This window comes from Mercenaria mercenaria, chromosome 9 (assembly GCF_021730395.1).
Source record: "Mercenaria mercenaria strain notata chromosome 9, MADL_Memer_1, whole genome shotgun sequence".
NCBI classification, from domain to species: Eukaryota; Metazoa; Mollusca; class Bivalvia; order Venerida; family Veneridae; genus Mercenaria; species Mercenaria mercenaria.
The window spans coordinates 52,992,327-53,011,323 of NC_069369.1; the positions used below are offsets into that span (position 1 = coordinate 52,992,327).

The 18,997-nt window shown below is 33.7% G+C and overlaps 1 protein-coding gene across 1 annotated transcript; it reads right to left on the reverse strand.

Annotated features, from left to right (window-relative positions):
• Window positions 1–1,505: 1,505 nt before the first annotated feature.
• LOC123547183 (uncharacterized) lies at window positions 1,506–16,480 on the reverse strand. The gene is made up of 4 exons (XM_045334091.2): window positions 16,329–16,480; window positions 13,448–13,716; window positions 3,269–3,643; window positions 1,506–2,925 (listed from the first exon to the last, which is right to left on the reverse strand). The coding sequence occupies exons 2-3, from the start codon at window positions 13,590–13,592 to the stop codon at window positions 3,279–3,281; spliced, it is 510 nt and encodes a 169-aa protein (XP_045190026.2). The 5' UTR covers window positions 13,593–13,716; window positions 16,329–16,480; the 3' UTR covers window positions 1,506–2,925; window positions 3,269–3,278.
• Window positions 16,481–18,997: the final 2,517 nt, after the last annotated feature.

The window sequence follows — 18,997 nt, forward strand, 5'->3', positions numbered from 1 at the left end:
TTGATTCAACCTTGCTGTAATACTGTCCTAAAGAACACCTGGAGTGAGTCTTTCTCTTCCATTAAAAAGCTGAAAATCGCTATATCACAGTACTGATAGTGTGTTAGTATGACGATGGACCTAACAAAAACCTTCTGATCGTAACTAAGATAATCCTAATAAGTGATCAAATGAGCCGTGCCGTGAGAAAACCAACATAGTGGCTTTGCGACCAGCATGGATCCAGACCAGCCTGCGCATCCGCGCAGTCTGGTCAGGATCCATGCTGTTCGCTAACAGTTTCTCTAATTGCAGTAGGCTTTAAAAGCGAACAGCATGGATCCTGACCAGACTGCGCGGATGCGCAGGCTGGTCTGGATCCATGCTGGTCGCAAACCCAATATGTTGGTTTCCCCATGGCACGGATCAAATGTTGAAAATTCTAAAGAACATGTAGGCAATCCAATTCAATTCAATTCAATCGTTCTATTAAATTTGAATTGGTGAAGCAAGAATGGCAGCGTCCAGAAATGTTCTCCCTTTATGGATTTTGCTGCATAAAGATACAGATAACTTTTCATTTTTCCTTTTATTTTCCAATTGTAGCACATTTTCAGCCGTTTCTGAAGTAGATATGTACGTGTCCTGCGACTATGTCTGTAACTGAGCTAAAACTTTGAAATTGTACAAATCTGTTTTCATATATCAAAGAACAATTTATACTAGGTGAATATTACTTTTCGTAGTTGCACGAGTTATTTCCCTTTCATAAGAAGAAAGTCACAGAAGGGGTAAACAACCGGTCTTGTATTGAAATTGGCTAAAATGACAATTACATGAATAATGTAAGCCTCTCTGTTTTATCTCCACTCTGAGAGCGGTGTTTGGTAATGTAGTGATAAGGTGATTACTATACTTTTAAAGTACATATCTTTATTATGATGAATGACGTTTATTATATTATTTGATGTCTTTGTACATCTATTTGATGTTTTTGTACATCAAATAAGCCTTGAGGAAGAATGAAGCTTTATCTGTATTTTATAAAAGGTAAATTGTTTTATGCTAGTTGCATTTCTTTAAGATTAGAACGTCTGTTTGTTTTTAAAATTAATATTTGTCTTATGATAATACTCCTGTTAGTCAAGTGTCAGGTTGACATGCCATAAACTGGATTTACCCCAGCTGTCGTCTGTTCTACAGTTCCACTGTAGTATCTTATTACTTGTTTAAATTATTGCTGTAAGAACTTTGTCGATATACCTTTGCAAGATTAAGGTTTTGATTTAGTTTTACGATGAAACAGAGTTAAACAGATAAGTGTACTTGTACACATGTGGACTTGCAACCTTAGGAATATCCTGTTTGGACGTTTTTTTTACATCCGGCAATGACACGCATATATTAACGTGTCTTTGTAGTTATCATGAAATATTGTATCAAAATAACATTTTTGGGAAATGTACAATAACGCATAATACAGTATTTTGTACATACAGGCTTATATGCTTAAAACAAGATACACAAACATTTTGTAATGCGTTTATTATCCAAATAAATATAAGCGAAGGACAAACAAAGTAACAGCAGCAAAATCTAATCTAAACGCAGCAAAAATTGGCATCAAGGAACAAAATTAGCATCTCGCTAAGACTTTAATTAGCGGGGCCAATGAAGACTTAACAAAGTTTGGTGCTAATGCAAAATTAAGAGTATTTTTGAATTTTAAAGTAAAGAAAATGATCAAACATACAAATACACATATATCTTTGCACAAAGCAAAAGAACAACCAGCTGTAACTAAAAAGTTATTATGCGTCTATGAACAAAAATATCGACATCTTCATTTTGAATATATTGAAGTGTAAGTCATTGTTTTCTGAGGAAATAAATGTAAACTTGAAAGATTTTGAGATTCTAGTATGTTTTGTTTCTTTTGTGTTTAGCTCCTTTTTTCAATATTTCAGTTATATAACGGTGGACAATTAACCAGTGTTCCTGGATTTTGTATCAGTTCTAACCTGTTCTCTGCAAGTATCTTTCAACATCTCCACATCAATCAGAGTTGGATGAGTAAATGTCTTTTATCAAATCGTAATGTAGAACACCTTGCCCGGGGATCGAACTGACAATCTCGTGATCCATAGATCTGCGCTCTTGCTATTGTGGTAAGCAGGCGCGGTATATTTTCTATGGATAACAAGTTTATAACAAGAGCCTATTAACAAAATTAATCTTTCTGACACAGTTTCGATAACAGAAAAGAAACAAAGAGAATGAATATCTCGAAAATAAAATAGATAAATCGCACTTTCATTAAGTACAAGTTAGTTGTTAATATAGTAGCACATTTTTTATCGGATAGGTTGACAAGCGTTCCATACGTTTTGTCTATTTCGAGACATACACACACATTGTACAATATAGTTTATATATTTATTTACAAGGTAACATTGGTGGCTGACTGACGATAAGATTTCCTACAAACGTGAAAAAATAAGTATGCTTTCATGGTAGTTACAGAATACAAAAAGTTTTTTTTTCCTAATTATGAACAAAAACTGTTATTTAAGTGTACCCATGTTTTGATACTAGTTTAGAACTTTTCACAATTGTCAGATAAAGGTATTTATATATTTTCTGGCTGTGAGTATATCAAGATAGTAAACAATTTGTATACTTTAACATATCTACGCACTACCTGTATTGACGTAGTGATTTCTGAAAACAGAAGTATTGGCATTGTCTTCTTATTTTTTGTCTCAGATTTTAAATTGAATATTGAAAAATGCGTTTGTTAGTTCGGATGAATGATTGTTTTATAAACATATTACAATAAATATTTTCATATTATATTAGTATACTCAAAAATGTTTTATATTATGTCACTATAGTATTTGATGCAATGTCAACCGCTACACGTGCTTTCAAGACACACCCGTCAACCTGAAATTAGATAATAACATGTATGTTCAAATGTCCTATGTAGCAGTTATTTTTCACTATCATGGCTGTAGCTTAGATGGTTAACAATTTATGTACATAACGTGTGTAACAATTTAGTTTCATTTCGGACAATTAAACACCAAAGAAATATCTTTCTTAGTTTTGTAGCTGACAGGGTTTTTTGTTTTTTTACATTTTACAGGAACTCACTACTGGTAAGACTTTCAGATAACACAAGGCAAAAATGTAGTTCGAGGTGCTTGATTTTGAAAGCAAGATATTTTATGTTAAGTATCTCCATAGTCAATATTCTGTTGATCAAAATGATTGTATTTCTATTTACCATCCAATGATTATTTCTTAGCATTAGCCGCTTTGGAAGCTGCTTTACGGCGTGGTCCCCTTCTTCTTGGCTTCTTCTTTGCCGGCGCCCCTTCTGGTGCCTCACCCCCTGCAGCGCCAGCCCCGCCTTTCGCTCCAGCACGTTTTGGACCTCCCCGTCGACCTTTACCTCGGCCTCCAGCTGGTCCATCTGGCAAATCTGGTCCGTCAATAATCCCGAGAGCAGACAATGCGTTTAGGTTTTGTGTAGCCCTTTGGCGTGCTCTTGGATGAAGCGGTAGACCAAAATTTCCAAGGCCTAGATTTCCTAGTCCAAAGTTGCCGAAGCCTCCCGGTCTGTTGTTGGTAGCTTGAAATGCCAGATATTCATTAAAATCTGAAATAAAATTTTATTGTGATTATTAAAAATTAAGGAAAAAGTACTTTGAAATAAGTTCGTAAATACGACCTTTTAGGAAATAAAATATATTTTTCGTAACCTGTGGTCTGTGCCAAATCTCCATGAAATACAGTCAGATATCTGTCTTCATGAACTATAGTTTGTAACAGGACTAGGGCAAATATAGATCACTAGATGAAATAAAAAAAACCTTGCAAACATTTCAGAGACTATATTTTAAACCCCACCTTGATTTAATTTCTATGAAATACAGCTGACATATGAAAGTGGATCATGAAACATAATCAGAATGTTTTTTGTTTTGTGTTTTTGTTTGAACTCTAGGACGAGGAAAATATAGGTCGCTAGGTTAAATAATAGAAAAACACTGTAAACACTTCTATGGCTACATTAGTGTGAAATAAAATGCTGGCAAGTCAAATCATAGAGACTCCTTATTATCACTCGACTGGTCACATTCTATAACTGGTACTCATGGAAATTTGCTACAAAATTTCTAAGATACGTAAGTCAGGTTTGAATCTGCGTCATGTGAGATCCGGATCAAGATCATAGAAAAACATAGGTTACATTCCAGAGGCAACACTTTCTACCTGTTGTACCAATTACTAGTTCGGAGAAAGTCGTCTGAGGTGGGGATACGTAAGGTGAGTGGCAAAGGGTCTTCCTTGACGTTTTGTTTACAGGTTAAGTCATCAATAGTTAGGTTTGACTCAATATCTGTATTTAGCACCAAACTATTTCTGTTCATATAATTCATACGTGTGTAGTTTTATCTATTTTGCATTTATTCTTCTTGACAACCAGGTAACATTTAAACTTTACAGTCTCGAAATCCTGAAACATTATTGCAATGAAAGTCTATAAAACAAGAGAAGAGATGTTATAGTGGCCTTGTTTATACTTTCAAAATGTCAAAAATGCATGTCCTTATTGCTTTGTCAAGTACAAACGCTAAGCTATAAAGTGCTGCTCTTTCATCAAAGATTATACAATTTGAATTTGGAGACAGTTTGCAGAATGAAACCTTGTCAATAATCAATTTCTAATAATCTATCAGATTGACTGGTCTTCACACCATGATTAACAATTAGGTTGTGTTCGTATGTTTATGTTTATCGGTAAAATTATCCCCCTTGAAAACGTCTGGCTGGGCGTCTGGTTGATATTTTCCAATGGAAACAAAGAAGGAAAATCTTTTTTGAACAAATATTGTTTTCATTAGAACGAACGCACAATATTTATTATCCTATTTAAGTGTTCGTCATTCTTTTCTCTTAAACAAAGATAAATGGTTTATTTATTTAAAATGAAGAATTAATGCTTCCATTGGCGAACATCACTATCAGTCTCCTTTTACGGCATACAGTTACTGAATAAAATAAGTAAAAACCTGTGATACATGTCTTATTTTTTCCTCTGTAGCCACTTTTTTAATCTTTTGGGAATATTTATTATCCTATTGAAGTATTGTACAGACAATAAATGTTTTATGTATGTATTTGTTTTGAAATTATTTTAATGTCTTCTTGCTTCCCTAGACGTTTGAAAGTGATGATTTTTGTAAAAATTCTTCATCTGCTCGTATTCGTGATATTTCCTAACGCGGGCGGAAACATACGAACTCGTCCGACGTTAAGCTTTTGCTTGTACCTTGTCGATGACACAGAAAGACCTGTCTGTTACAACAGAATATTATTATTAATTGGCAATTCAATATAAAAGAAAGAAAGAAGGTCATGACAATTTCATGAATTAATTAAAGTTTATATGCTTTTGTTCTCCACTAGATATAAGACGCACGTATCATCCGATAGACTTACAATAGACCTAATAATTTGAAACCAATTGATACGTTATGTAAATAGATAACGTAACATCAATAACATTTTCTAGAAGTTATGTTTTTACATTGCACCAGGAAGTTAGTTTTCAATGGAACAATATGCAATCATTGCGGGATATACCTGTATTCGGCAAAAAGTTTAGTTTTCAAAAATTATGAAATTATAAAAGGTTATAAAGTTATTTTGGGATACACCAGTTTCAATAGAACAATATACAATTAGTATATACCAGTATTCTCATGAGCTTCGTGGAATAGTTTTTATCATACTGGAATAATTGCAAAAGTAATTCAGATGATTTCTGTGTACATTAATATGCACAAAATAATTTAGAAAAACAACATACCAATTCTCCGCTAACGTATCAATGTTCTAAAACAGGACAATCTTAAATGTTAAACGTTTTGAGTTGACGAAAACAAAATTAACGAGAAAATGAATGGCCATATTGATACAAACGTGCATAACTGCCAAGAGGAAGTAATTACCGTTTATTTTTAAATATTACATGCTTTATTACAAACAAACTTAAGTAAAAAGTAAAATGATTACGGTTTAGGAGCAGATGCTGTTTTAAGATGTTTGATGTATTAGAATAATTAGAATATTAGAAAGTGTCGCGAAAGAACATTTGTGAGAAATTATTTTAAAATCCGGAGAGTTGTTTCTGACAGAAAAAGTTTAAGTTTCTTATATACATGGAAAACTGATCATACCTTCGAGTTGTCATATTTTAACGAATCAGAATGATTTTAAAAATCTTGGTATTAGGTCACCTAAGTTAACTTGTGGATTTTGTATATGTATACTTAAAGCTAAAGTCAACATATTACATAAATTGACAAACTGCGGTAACGTGACTCTAAATATCATCGACTCTAAAAAAGAATTAAACACCAAAAACCAGATAGCTTTGATTAGTAATCTGATCTATTTACGAGCCAAACTATTTAGTTCAGCTATGTCTTTCATTTCAACTTGATCATCATCAACAACAAATCAAAACCGCATCTGAAATGCTTGCGTCTATTATAGTATGTGGCTATACATTTGAACTGATTCTCACCTTCAACTTTGGATCTATCAATCATAATGTTCTTTGTAAACTATTGTTTTCTTTAACATTACTTAAGATGATATTAGAATATATGTAGAAAAAGTAATTGTTAAAATAAATTACCTCAAGTAACCAAAAATGGAAAATAAATATGAAATTCATTACTTAATTATACGAATTGACTAACCATTTCGGGCTGGAGTTAACCTGTAATGCCTTCGTTCTTTTATGTAAATGATTCAAGAAAACGCGGGTGAATCAGCACATTAATAGAACCAGACTGACTTTTCGCTAAGCTAGCCTAACATGGATTTCTCTCTCTCTCTCTCTCTCTCTCTCTCTCTCTCTCTCTCTCTGTTCTAGTGGTTTTCTCTTATCTGGTATTATATATCATGTGTGAAACTATTTCAAAATCGGACCAGCGGTTAAGGAAAATAAGTATTTTTTCCCATTCTATACTTTTAGATCTCGCAGACGGCCATGCCCTTTGGCGAATCGGAATAGTTTGAACAGAAATAGGTAGAAGGTTATCCAAGGACAAAATCATGAAATAATTTCAAAATTGCATCAACGGTTTAAGAGCACTAATACGTCAAAGTAAAAACGTGTGTTATTTTACAACCTTGCTGGAAACTAAAAAGGGTTAATTTTGATTCATTTTGTGATTTTTTTCCCCTCAGGAATCATGAATAACAACGGTTTTGATATCTAAGATTGAAAATATATTTGTAGGCATAAATGAATTAAAACTTTCACTCAGACAGTTAACGGTTGCTGGTCTGTTCGACGTAAGGTAGAAGGTTCTGCTTTTCAGATATTTTGGTAGTTAGTTTGTTCTCTTATATGCAAATATGCGGAAAAACATTTATGCAATATTAAATTGTAGACAAGTAAGACACTCTAAAAATGTACTATATTTATCTTTTACTATATTTATTTCTCATAACTAATAGGATAGATAGAGCCGAATATCAAGATAGATGAGGTGAATGACTTACGAATGGCTTTTCCTTGAACTAAGGAAAAGGGTTAGAACATAGCTTTGGAAGCTAGGATCAAAGCTGTTGTTGTTACTTCGAGTCGTATTAAAGTTCTATAATAATGTAACAAATCTCGTTGTTTTCTGTACATATTTATCAACATATTTAGAGTGCTTGTAACGGATAAATCTCCATATACGACCAGTATCCATATACGACCAGTATAAGAAATGTAATACTAGTAATTTGGCTGATAGTGTTAATGGTTCTAAGCGTTCTTTTTTTTTTTATATATATAGGACTGTTGAAGAAAATGTGGTGTGTATTTACAACCTCACCATATACATGCAATGGATTATTTAGAAAAATAGCATTTGAAAAGGAAATTTTAAGACGACTACCGTGAGTCGTTTGTAATCTAAAAGTATTTATGTTGCCAAGCATATTAGTGACTTAGGGCGTTCTGTACGTAAGAGTGAAATTTACTTTAGAAGGTTCTTAAAAAGGGACAGTTGTGTACTTAGTTCAAGTCAGTTACAGCAATTGTTGATGACAGATATGAATTGGTAAGGTTGTATATTGATGTTGATGAGGTACCGGCACAAAAGAGGAACGGTATTGAGGGGTCTGGTGGTGTTCCATTTTACAGAACAGGACGAGTTGCGTTGCTGTCTTTTAAAGTTTTAATTTAAAGTATTTCATTTTGTTTACGTTTAAGTGAAATAGACTGGTTCATCCGCATTTTCGTAAATGATTTACATAAAGGAACATAAATGACTTACAGGTTACTCCAGCCCGAAATGCGTCGCCAGTTCGTATAATTAAGTAATGAATTTCATATTCATGTTCCATTTTTGTTAACCTGAGGTAATTAATCATAACAGTTACTTTGTCTACATCTATTTTGATATCATCTTAGTACGCAATGTTAAAGAAAACAATAGTTTAGGATGAACATTATGACTGAAAGATCGAAAGTTCAATGTGAGAACTAGTTCAAATCTGTAACCATTTAGACACAAGTGTTTCAGATGCGGTGTTGATTTGTTGTTTATGATGATAAAGTCGAAAAGATGTAAATAGTTTAACTAACTAGTTTGGCTTGTAAATTAATCAGATTTAATTTTCCAATTAAAGCTTTAGGTATCTGTTTTGTTATTTTAAGTCGATTGTGAAACAAGTTTTACAACTTATATTAATCACTCTCCACACCCCATTCCTGATGGAATTCATCGCCACGAGGGTATGAGAGAAGAGGCCAGCTTCCCTTTTATGCCGAGCGCCAAGCAAGGGAGCTACTGGTACCATTGTTCACGTCTTTGGTATGACGCGACCGGGAATCGAACACACGACCTCCCGCACTCGAATAGGACGCTCTACCACTAGGCTATCGAGACTTTAGCTTTAAGTATACATGTACGAATTCAACAATAATACAGTAAATATGATACATTTTTACCGAAGGCCTGTATGAACTCATGGGCATTTTGTTATAAAAATGTTTGTCATTTTTAAAAGTAAGAAACGCATCTACTAGAAATTAATTAAAACTGTTTGGGTAATCAGATATTTAATACAGTAAAGTAAATCATTAATGAGCCGCATCATGAGAAAACCAACATAGTGCATTTGCGACCAGCATGGATCCAGACCAGCCTGCGCATCCTTGCTGTTCGCCTATGGTTTCACTAATTGCAATAGGCTTTGAAAGTGAACAGCATGAATGCGCAGTCTGGTCTGGATCCATGCTGGTCGCAAATGCAATATGTTGGTTTTCTCATGGTGTGACTCAATAATGAGTAAATATCAACCTTAAAGATTTCCATAAAATAAAAAGTAAAGGTGCTCTTCACATGACGCAAGTGGATTGCTGGTATACGTGAGATTATGCACTGCACAGTGTTCAGACTCTCCATAAAAGTATTTTGCAAAAAGTCCACTAACGCTATAAGTAACGTGAATTTTTACTATCTTAAAAAGATAAAAGGTAAGGGTAGATTTCTCGTTAGCACAGAGTACTACAAACACAGCTACAGAGCCACGCATTTGCAAAGTAGGCCCACAACAAAAAGAAGCTGTAACGGAAAAATATTATAGACGGGTTGCTTCAAAAATACAACAAGTACATTTTAATTTTATGCAGATAAGCGGAGGAAGGGGTAAGGGGTAGGAGGGGGGTTGAAGGGGAAAGTGGAACAAGGATGAATATTCGAAAGGGAATGGTACGTTCCTTAATCATTGTTACCCTACAACGTAAACCACAGCATTGCAGACATGCACACTCGCACGCACACACACACACGCACGCGCGCGCACGCACACACACAAACACAACTAACTTACATGGATAAACAAACAGACAAGTAAGATATAACAACACTGTAGGGCACCGCCCAAGACACACAGACGCACAAGCACACGCACACACATAAGCAGGAAAAAATAACTATCGGGCACCGCCTAAGGATTCCGGCAGCCAAAATTATGTTGGGCACGATAACTTACTCATAGTAATAGGAGAGGGGATGCAAAAGCAAGGGAAGGCAAATACAAGGGGAAAGGGTGGGAGGAAGCGACAGGGGAATGAGGAGAAAGAGCAAAGAAACGCTAATAACACACAAGACAACATACGCAACACATGCGCAAGTTGACAATACTGCATGATTTAGTTTTACATGTATAAAGAATGTATGTATTATTTGTCTTGTTAGAGTTCATTGACTCACAGTACATGTACGACTCTTAAGTCTTGAGATCGTGGGTTCGAGTCCCACTGTGGCCATGACCGCACCTTTTCATATCACACTTTTAAACAAGATTGAATTATTATTATCATTATTATTATTATTCAAATGTGTTGTAATTATTGAAAACTGTGATAGTATATTATGTTTTTAACTCTACGAAAGAGTGACAAAATACATGTAGATATATATAAAATTTTATAATGTTTTTAATATTGATTTTTGTACTTCGATGAGACAAAATAATAAAACCTATCACACCAGTATTGTTTTTTTTTCAGGAAGTTGTGCTATGTTTTGTGACATATCTAAAGCGTTTGACAGGGTTTGGCACCGCGGTCTTCTTTACAAATTGTCCCGTCTTGGCGTGAGAGGTTTATTACTGCAATGGTTTTCTTCTTATTTTTCCTCTAGGCGCCAGCGGGTCCAATATAGAAATATCTTTTCATCCTGGTCTCATGTCACAGCTGGCGTTCGTCAAGGCTCTATACTAGGTCCTTTGCTCTTTCTTGTATATATTAGTTTAGTTTATACTAATTTATTTTAGCTCGATTGTGATGAAAGCTTCAAGCTCGTATATATTAACGACATTGTTCAGGAAATCGGCTGTAAAATTAAGCTTTTAGCCGATGACACGAGTCTTTATATTGTTGTGGACACTCCGGAATCTGCTGCAACAAAACTAAACAAAGACCTCGACACTATCTTCTCCTGGTCAAAATCCTGGCTTATGTCCTTTCATCCTGACAAAACGGAATCCATGCTCTTTTCAAGAAAGACACCAAAACCCAATCGTTCAGACTTGCTTATTAATAACACCTTGATCCCCGAAGTTCAAGCACACAAACATCTAGGAATTACTCTGTTTCATGATGCATGTTGGAACGCCCACATTTCAGCGACGCTCGACAAAGCGTGGTCAAGAATTGGCATGCTTCGGTCACTGAAATACTTTCTGAACCGATCATGTCTAGAGCGTATGTATATCTCTTTAATCCGTCCTCTTCTAGAGTACGCTGATGTTGTCTGGAAAACTGCTCGAACGATCTAAGCAAGGAAGTTGAGTCCGTTCAAAATGAAGCAGCCACGACCGTTGCCGGGGCAACTAAATTATGTAATCTTCAAAAACTTATCCATGACCTCGGTTGGGAAACTTTTGAATCTAGACGGAAAAAACATAGACTCATCCTCCTTTTCAAAGTGAAAAATAATCTTTGTCCTGATTGTCTCTGTAACCTCCTGCCACCAAGCCAACAGCGCACAAGCACGACAATAGAAGCATTTAAGGCATCTCTCAACCGTACCTCACGGCGAACCCCCAAATACTACAACTTTGGTACCCGTCTTGGTCAAATCCTCCACGCTCGCCTGCGACTAGGATGCAGTTCTTTAAATCATGACTTGTACAGAAGGTCGATTGTAGAGTCACTGTTGTGCACCTGTGGATCGGTCGAAACTGTTAGCCATTATTTACTAACTTGCAGTAACTATATACAATTACGCCAACAGTTTCTTTCAAATATCCCATGCCCGCGGACCCTTAATAACCTCTTGTTCGGGAACGAGAACCTATCACTTGACGAAAACATCCTTCTCTTTGTCAAAGTACAAAAATTCATCTTATCAACAAAGCGCTTTGATATGCTATTTTAATCAGTCTTTGTTGTCATCGACGACCTGTCCAGTGACCATCGCTTGTAAACGTGTGCTGAATTTACTGTGTCCATGTTTGTTTTTTATCGGTGCACTCTTGTTGATTTTTTTTCAAAATTTTTAATGCCTACTTGCCGAAAAAATTCACTTTTTGCTACCTAATAATAGGCATATTTTGTAATAGTATTTCATCTTTTCCAAATCCCACCATCAAAAGTTTCTCTTTCGTACCTCATCTGCATATGTTACACGACCATGTTGCTAACGCATCTTTGTACTTGTGTAAATATTTCTTAATGGAGAAGAATTCATATAAGCTTTTGTAAACTTGTTTTCTAATCCATTCATGTACAAATTCATGTATATTGTTACATGTGCAGTTTTCTAAATAAATACTGTTTAAACCAAAAAACCTATTTGCCACCTGGCTCATTTACAGCTGAAACCTGTTTTAACTGTATATTACATGAACATCCGTGACTTTTCAGTGAAATAACCGAATTACTGAAGCGTGGCAGATAGATGTTTTTAAAAATGAGCTGTTAACCACAATGTCATGATGCATATGCAAGACTAAGTAATTAAGGAAAATAAAACATTTTATAGTATATTTAAAATATTCTTATTTAGGGTTTTCAAGTACTAAACACTTAAGCTTACTTGATAATTTGTTTCAATATTGTAACACTAGAATTACTGACTCGGTTACAGAATAGCAGTATTTAGATAATACAGGTATTCCTAAGGGTATAATCACATAGACCAAATGAGCCGCGCCATGAGAAACCAACATAGTGGCTTTGCGACCAGCATGGATCCAGACCAGCCTGCGCATCCGCACAGTTTTGTCAGGATCCATGCTGTTCGCTAACGGTTTCTCTAATTGCAATAGTCTTTAAAAGCGAACAGCATGGATCCTGACCAGACTGCGCGGATGTGCAGGCTGGTCTGGATCCATGCTGGTCGCAAAGCCACTATGTTGGTTTTCGCATGGCACGGCTCAAATATTGACTCGGGAGACTGTCGTTTTTATATCGTCCTTGAAGAAAGGCACTTTAGATAATGGCAGTCCAGTAAATTTTGATTTAGTAAATAGTAAATTGATTCAAAGTACTGGAACATTTCTAGAAGTGACAAAATTTGGGAACAATATGTACAAAATACTTTTTGTACTTCTTTACATGAGTATCTAAGTTTGTTGGTTTTCTTGTCTTGGGTTTGACGCCGTATTAACAGTATTTCAGTTTTTAATTATGTTACGGGCAGTTAACCTAACCAATGTTAATAGCTTTTGTGTCAGTACTAACCTGTTCTCTGCAAGTAACTATGAATCGGAGATGGAGGACGAATGATTTCAGGCACAACGTTTTTATCAATTGTCATGATTAAGATACATGTAAGTCTCGTCCAGGGCCCGCGATCTGTAGATCTGTGCTCTCCTTGCTTAGTTAAGCGAAGACTTTTTCTTTTAAAAAAAACCTTCTAAAAATAACACTTACCTAAACCGAAAAGGAGCGCTAAAGCTAGAGCGTTATTATTTGCTTCTTGTTGTCTGCTGTACAGAGGGTGTGGTCTGTTAAACTGCTGTGCACTTCCAGTTAAAAGCAGAGAAAATAGGCTGTACGCACATAACAAGGATTTCATCACTGATTCTCCTGCCAGTTATCAAATGAAAACTTATATCCAAGTCTAAATAACAAAACAGAATTTGTTGTATGTTTTCACCGCTGTCTTTCAAGTAAATCTGATTTTACCAATGACGGCCAGCCTACAAAAATAAAATAACGGTTTACAAGTTTGAGGTAAGAACCGCATTGTTAGTAGTTTAACCTGCTATGGCAAGTCATTAAACAAAGCATGTCAATCAAACCCATTGCATGTTGGATTCTGTGTAAACAACAGTTTTCACATTCAAATATTCTCAACTCTTATATCTCTAGCTTAATAATATCCAGTAATTTGATTAAAATGTAAATGATCAAGTACTGACCATTTCTAAGTGACACATTTGGTAATTGTAAAATATTTATTGAAGCTATTAAATAAACTTGAGAATTCTTGGCTATGGAATTGTAAATTGGGTTTGACGTCGTAGAACTTCAGAAAATTCAATTTGAAATATATTAGTTTGGAAAATGTAATTTACATAAAAAGCATTATTAGATAAAGTTCAAAACATGTCATGAATAAAATTTAGATTAGGATAGAGTCCCTATGAGAAAGATTTCAGGTACAGTTTTTACAATTCAACTAAGATACATGAATTAATTTGTGTCGCACGAAAAATTGTAAGTTCTTAATGTCTATTAAGCAGATCAGCTTTATCAAAAAAATCGTTGTGTAAAAGCACTTACCAAACGAAAGAGCGTAAAGCTTCGGTTAATTGATTGATTGTCCGTTTGTAAGATAGGTTGTAAAGATCTGTACATTCATGTCCAAGCATAGAATTATAATACTTTGAAAAAAGACAAGTCTGTAATCGCTCTTAATAATTGAACGTACCAAGTTAAATTATTTTCAAATTTTTATTTTTCAACCGCATCCTGCTAAACCTTTATTAAATGAACAGCCAACCTACAAAATTAAATATACGTAACAATTAGGATTAAACTTTACTTTGTAATGGTATATATTAGAATATTGCAGATAAGGTTATGTACGGGATAAATAGATTGTAAATAACACATTTGTTCGTAATAGATTTCATTTAATTTCTAAATATGGGTCATTTTCAGTTTATTGTAAGTAAACTAGTGAAGAATTAGCTTCTCACTTGATTTAAATTAATTGTTAAATTAATTGTGAATAAGAATATTCCCTTATCTCTCTTAAGTTGAAAAATGGAAACTTTATGGTATTAGAACTTCTAAATATCAATGTTTCAATACAATTGGTGTTGTATATGGACAGTCGGTAGATAAATTAAGATGAATGTCAAAAAAGTATGAATTACTTGCCCAATTAAGGGGTTTAAGTTTTAATTAAGTATTCAGTGGGTGACAGGTTTAAACTATTATAAAAGTTAACTTTTCTTTTTGTTGACAGGGAAATAAAGTTAACGTTCTTAATTTAATAGAAGTTTTCTTGCCAAGTTCGATTGTTACTAACGAAGTTGAGCTGACGTTTAAAGATTCTCATTTTTTTTGTCCGTTTGTATAACCTCATGTAAATATTACAGTATATTCAATGTCCATATTTGGAAATTTAAGAAGTGAATTTTGAGAGAAGGCGCAATTCAGTATTATGATATTTACATCATAATAATTTAATTCATTTGCCATTTTTAATGTATTTTTTACTTATGGAGTTTTTAGGCTTGCTCGGGTTAGATAGTTAAGTCAGGATTAGCACCATCAGCTCAAGTTTTTAAACTTAATTATTAGAGCAATTGTATTTCATAGTTTTACTAATTATGTGAATATTGATAGTCTCTTATAATTCTGCTGAAGAATGGTCTTGCAATTTTTTTATAGTGTATAAACTATGTTTGTTTTTTATGACTGTATAATGTATGCAAGAATGAAACTTTGATAAAGAATATATATAGTAATACAAATAATTACTATGCATTATACGTTATTTTATTCATACGCATGTGTCAAACAACATGTTAATCATCAAAACGTATTACAATTAAATGATTTGTAAAATACACATTAGCAGACGACATCGTTGTACAAAACATAAATAATGTATAAGGCTGTCAACAACGCAGTAATTATTTGTCAAGGTTTTTGTTTGTTATTTCCGCTTCTATAAAAGTCTTTCAAGAAGTATTTTATATCATATATTATACCAGATTTATACAGCGCCCTTTTCGTGATAAACACGTTTAAAGGTGCTTTACATAGTACATGTATGTATGTACATATGATGAAGACTTCCTATTCTTATTAATAAAATGCATTTTACAGAATATTTATTCTCATAGTTGAAAAACATCTTCATTAAGTGTCCTACAGCGCCTCGTAACTAGCACATCATTGCGTGTATTGTAAATCAATCTCATAAGCCAAAATGAACGTTTTTAAATTACATGTTTTTTTACTCTTTCCACCAATAGTAAACTGGGTCTCCACAACAGTGTCCCCAACTCCTTCAAAATAACTTTTCTCTAATTACAATTTTATGCCATAATTATTTATTGTAATATATTACTTTTACATTTTCTTAAATATTAAAATGATACACCATCATTATGATGGACTTAAATCTTTCGCGAGCGGCTTAATTATTCATTACAATTATAATTATTTTAAATGTCTTCGTACACGCAGTGTGAATAATAACGAATATAAAATAGTAAATATAATTATAAGAAAAGAATTAAAGAAGGAATTAAAAACATAACTTTTATGAAAAAAAAAATAGCTTACATACCGTTACTTGTACAGATATTTCCACAAGGATAAAATAGTTGCGTGTCTAAATTTAGGACGCCTTATTAATATATTATGTCAGTGGTTGGCAGGTCCATGAAAAATTTTGACAAGTTATGACGATTCTCCTTGTAACGTTGTTCTATTTCTGTCACGTAAATGTTGTTTTACTAGAAGGTCTTGCATAACTATAAATTTATTCATAAGGTATTACATAACTAAAACTTAATATTCAGAAATGATACAAAGTAAAACCTTAAAATCGAGCCCCACGCTCGCTAGAATTCACCCACGCTTTATATCTTAATACTTATATACATATTATACTATAAAATCGTCAATAGTGTGAGCGAAAAGGTAATATTACGCTTGCAGGTCATACGTACGATATGTAACTTATCATCATTCAGTATGACGTCAGTCGGTCCATAACACAATGTAGATAGCGCTGTACATGGTCTAGAGCATGGTTTAATACTAGTACATGTTTGGCGCGGATTTCGACGACATCATTCTTATTTCGTTCATAGTCGTAAACTGCAAAACTACTCGACCTTTATTCGGTAATATTATAAAATAAGTTGCAATGCCTTACATTTAAATCAATATGATATTCATTAACTGAGCAATCTGACCAAAATCGTTGAATAGACCTCAAATCATATTTGCCCGAAAAACAAGTATTCTCTGCTTGATTGAATCGTGCTACTGAACATTGATATCTGCTTTCAGATTAACTCTTTGCAATTATATGTGCAGTAGCAGAGGGTTATAACCCAGTAACCATACAAAAAATCATAAAGTGAAACCGATCCATTCCAACACATAAAAAGTTCCCTTGTGCACAAAAAGGTTGCATAAAATGCAATTTGAGTATAATGTTCATAAGAATATATGGGGTTATCCCTAGCTGTAAACCTTGGTCGAAAATTGATGATAGGCAATTAAATCGGTAAAAAGATCCTGTGGAATGCAACCAAGCAAAATAATAACAGACTCGGTTTGATTGAGTCTGTTCATGATACGTAATGGAAAGTGCAACACCTCTGACGACCCATAGCCATTATTTATTTCCGTTTCTTTTGAAAACTCTATGATAAGTTATGTTTTATCTTTTCAGAGACTTAAAATACCTTTCCAAACATGTATATGTATATATTTTTATAAATACAGCAAAACAAGAAAACAATGATTTGAGGATTGTAGCGAATAAAATTTCATAAATCGTTAAACGCCCTCTTAAGTTTTTAAATTAAATATCTATCAAGGAAGTTTTCATGTACTTAACCACAATTTAAAGTAAGGTTTTGCTCCGTAAAGTAAGACGTATATTGTTAGAACTCACGCATTGTTTTTACTCTGTCTTATTTGGGAGTTATCTCGCTTTGAACATTTGCATGTTAAAAAAGTATATAATATACTGAGTGTAAGAATGAAAGACTAGCCTTGATAACGCCGCTTACAGTTTTCAAGTTCTGACTAACAGAAATGTTTAGCCATTTGAATATTTCCCTTTAACAATCGAAACTTTTCAATCAACGTCTTTGACAGTCTTAACAGACAAACCTCATACTTATATACGTCGAATGCACTAAGGTAGAAAGGGCCATTACTCGTTCTATAACAACGACTGATTTGTCTTTGCCTTAAAGCTATACAGTATACATTCCAAATGCACAAAAGTTGTGTCCAGAAAACAGTGCATTTTGAAACTGTTGATGGAAAAGTAATGTCACTTTATAAACAGATAGGAATTCAAAATACAATATAATCACATAACTATCTTAAATGGATAAAGGCTTTTTTATACTTCTGTTATATTTTTATCAAAGATAAAATCTATCAAATCAATTAAAATCTAAGGAACTCGAAATAATGATGCTAGGTTTCAGCCCCCTGAAATATAACTCTGTCTAAAAGATATAAACAAAGTTCGTTCCTACTTGAAAAAAGAAGCCACATAATACGTGTTTAGTTTTGCGTCGAGTAAAATGCTGACATGTTGACATATTGCTGGTACAGAAATCTGGTTCATTTCAAATTTTCTGATTGGCGAAAATTATTTTGATATATATAATGAATTACTTCCTTTGCTTACAAAGATAATGTAATAGTTTGGCAAGATAAAACAATGAATTACAATACAAGGGACCGGAATAGAACAATCCATAAAATTCAAATGGAAATTTTCCATATTAAAGTAGACTTTGATTAATCGAAAATTGGATTATTTAAATATCTATGATCGCCATATTTGTAGTATAAACATAATCATATTTAAAACAGTCAACGAAAATGTTTGTAGGTTATCTAACAGTATCATAAATTACTTTAATTAGACTGTGATTTTCACTTTTTCTATTTTAAATGCTTGATATTTAAATGTATATTAAATCCAAATTTCGCACCTGAAAACATGAACAATCAATACATATAGTTAATGTAATTATAAAATTAACAAATTAATATGTATTAACAGTACTTTGCATTAGGTATTAATGTGTACAGTGACTAAAAAACTGCAACAATGTTTTAAGAATCGATTGTTACTAAATGACATTTAAGTATGGCTGTAGCTCTACACACACTATATGAGCCGTGCCATGAGAAAACAAACATAGTGGGTTTGCGACCAGCATGAATCCAGACCAGCCTGCGCATCCGCGCAGT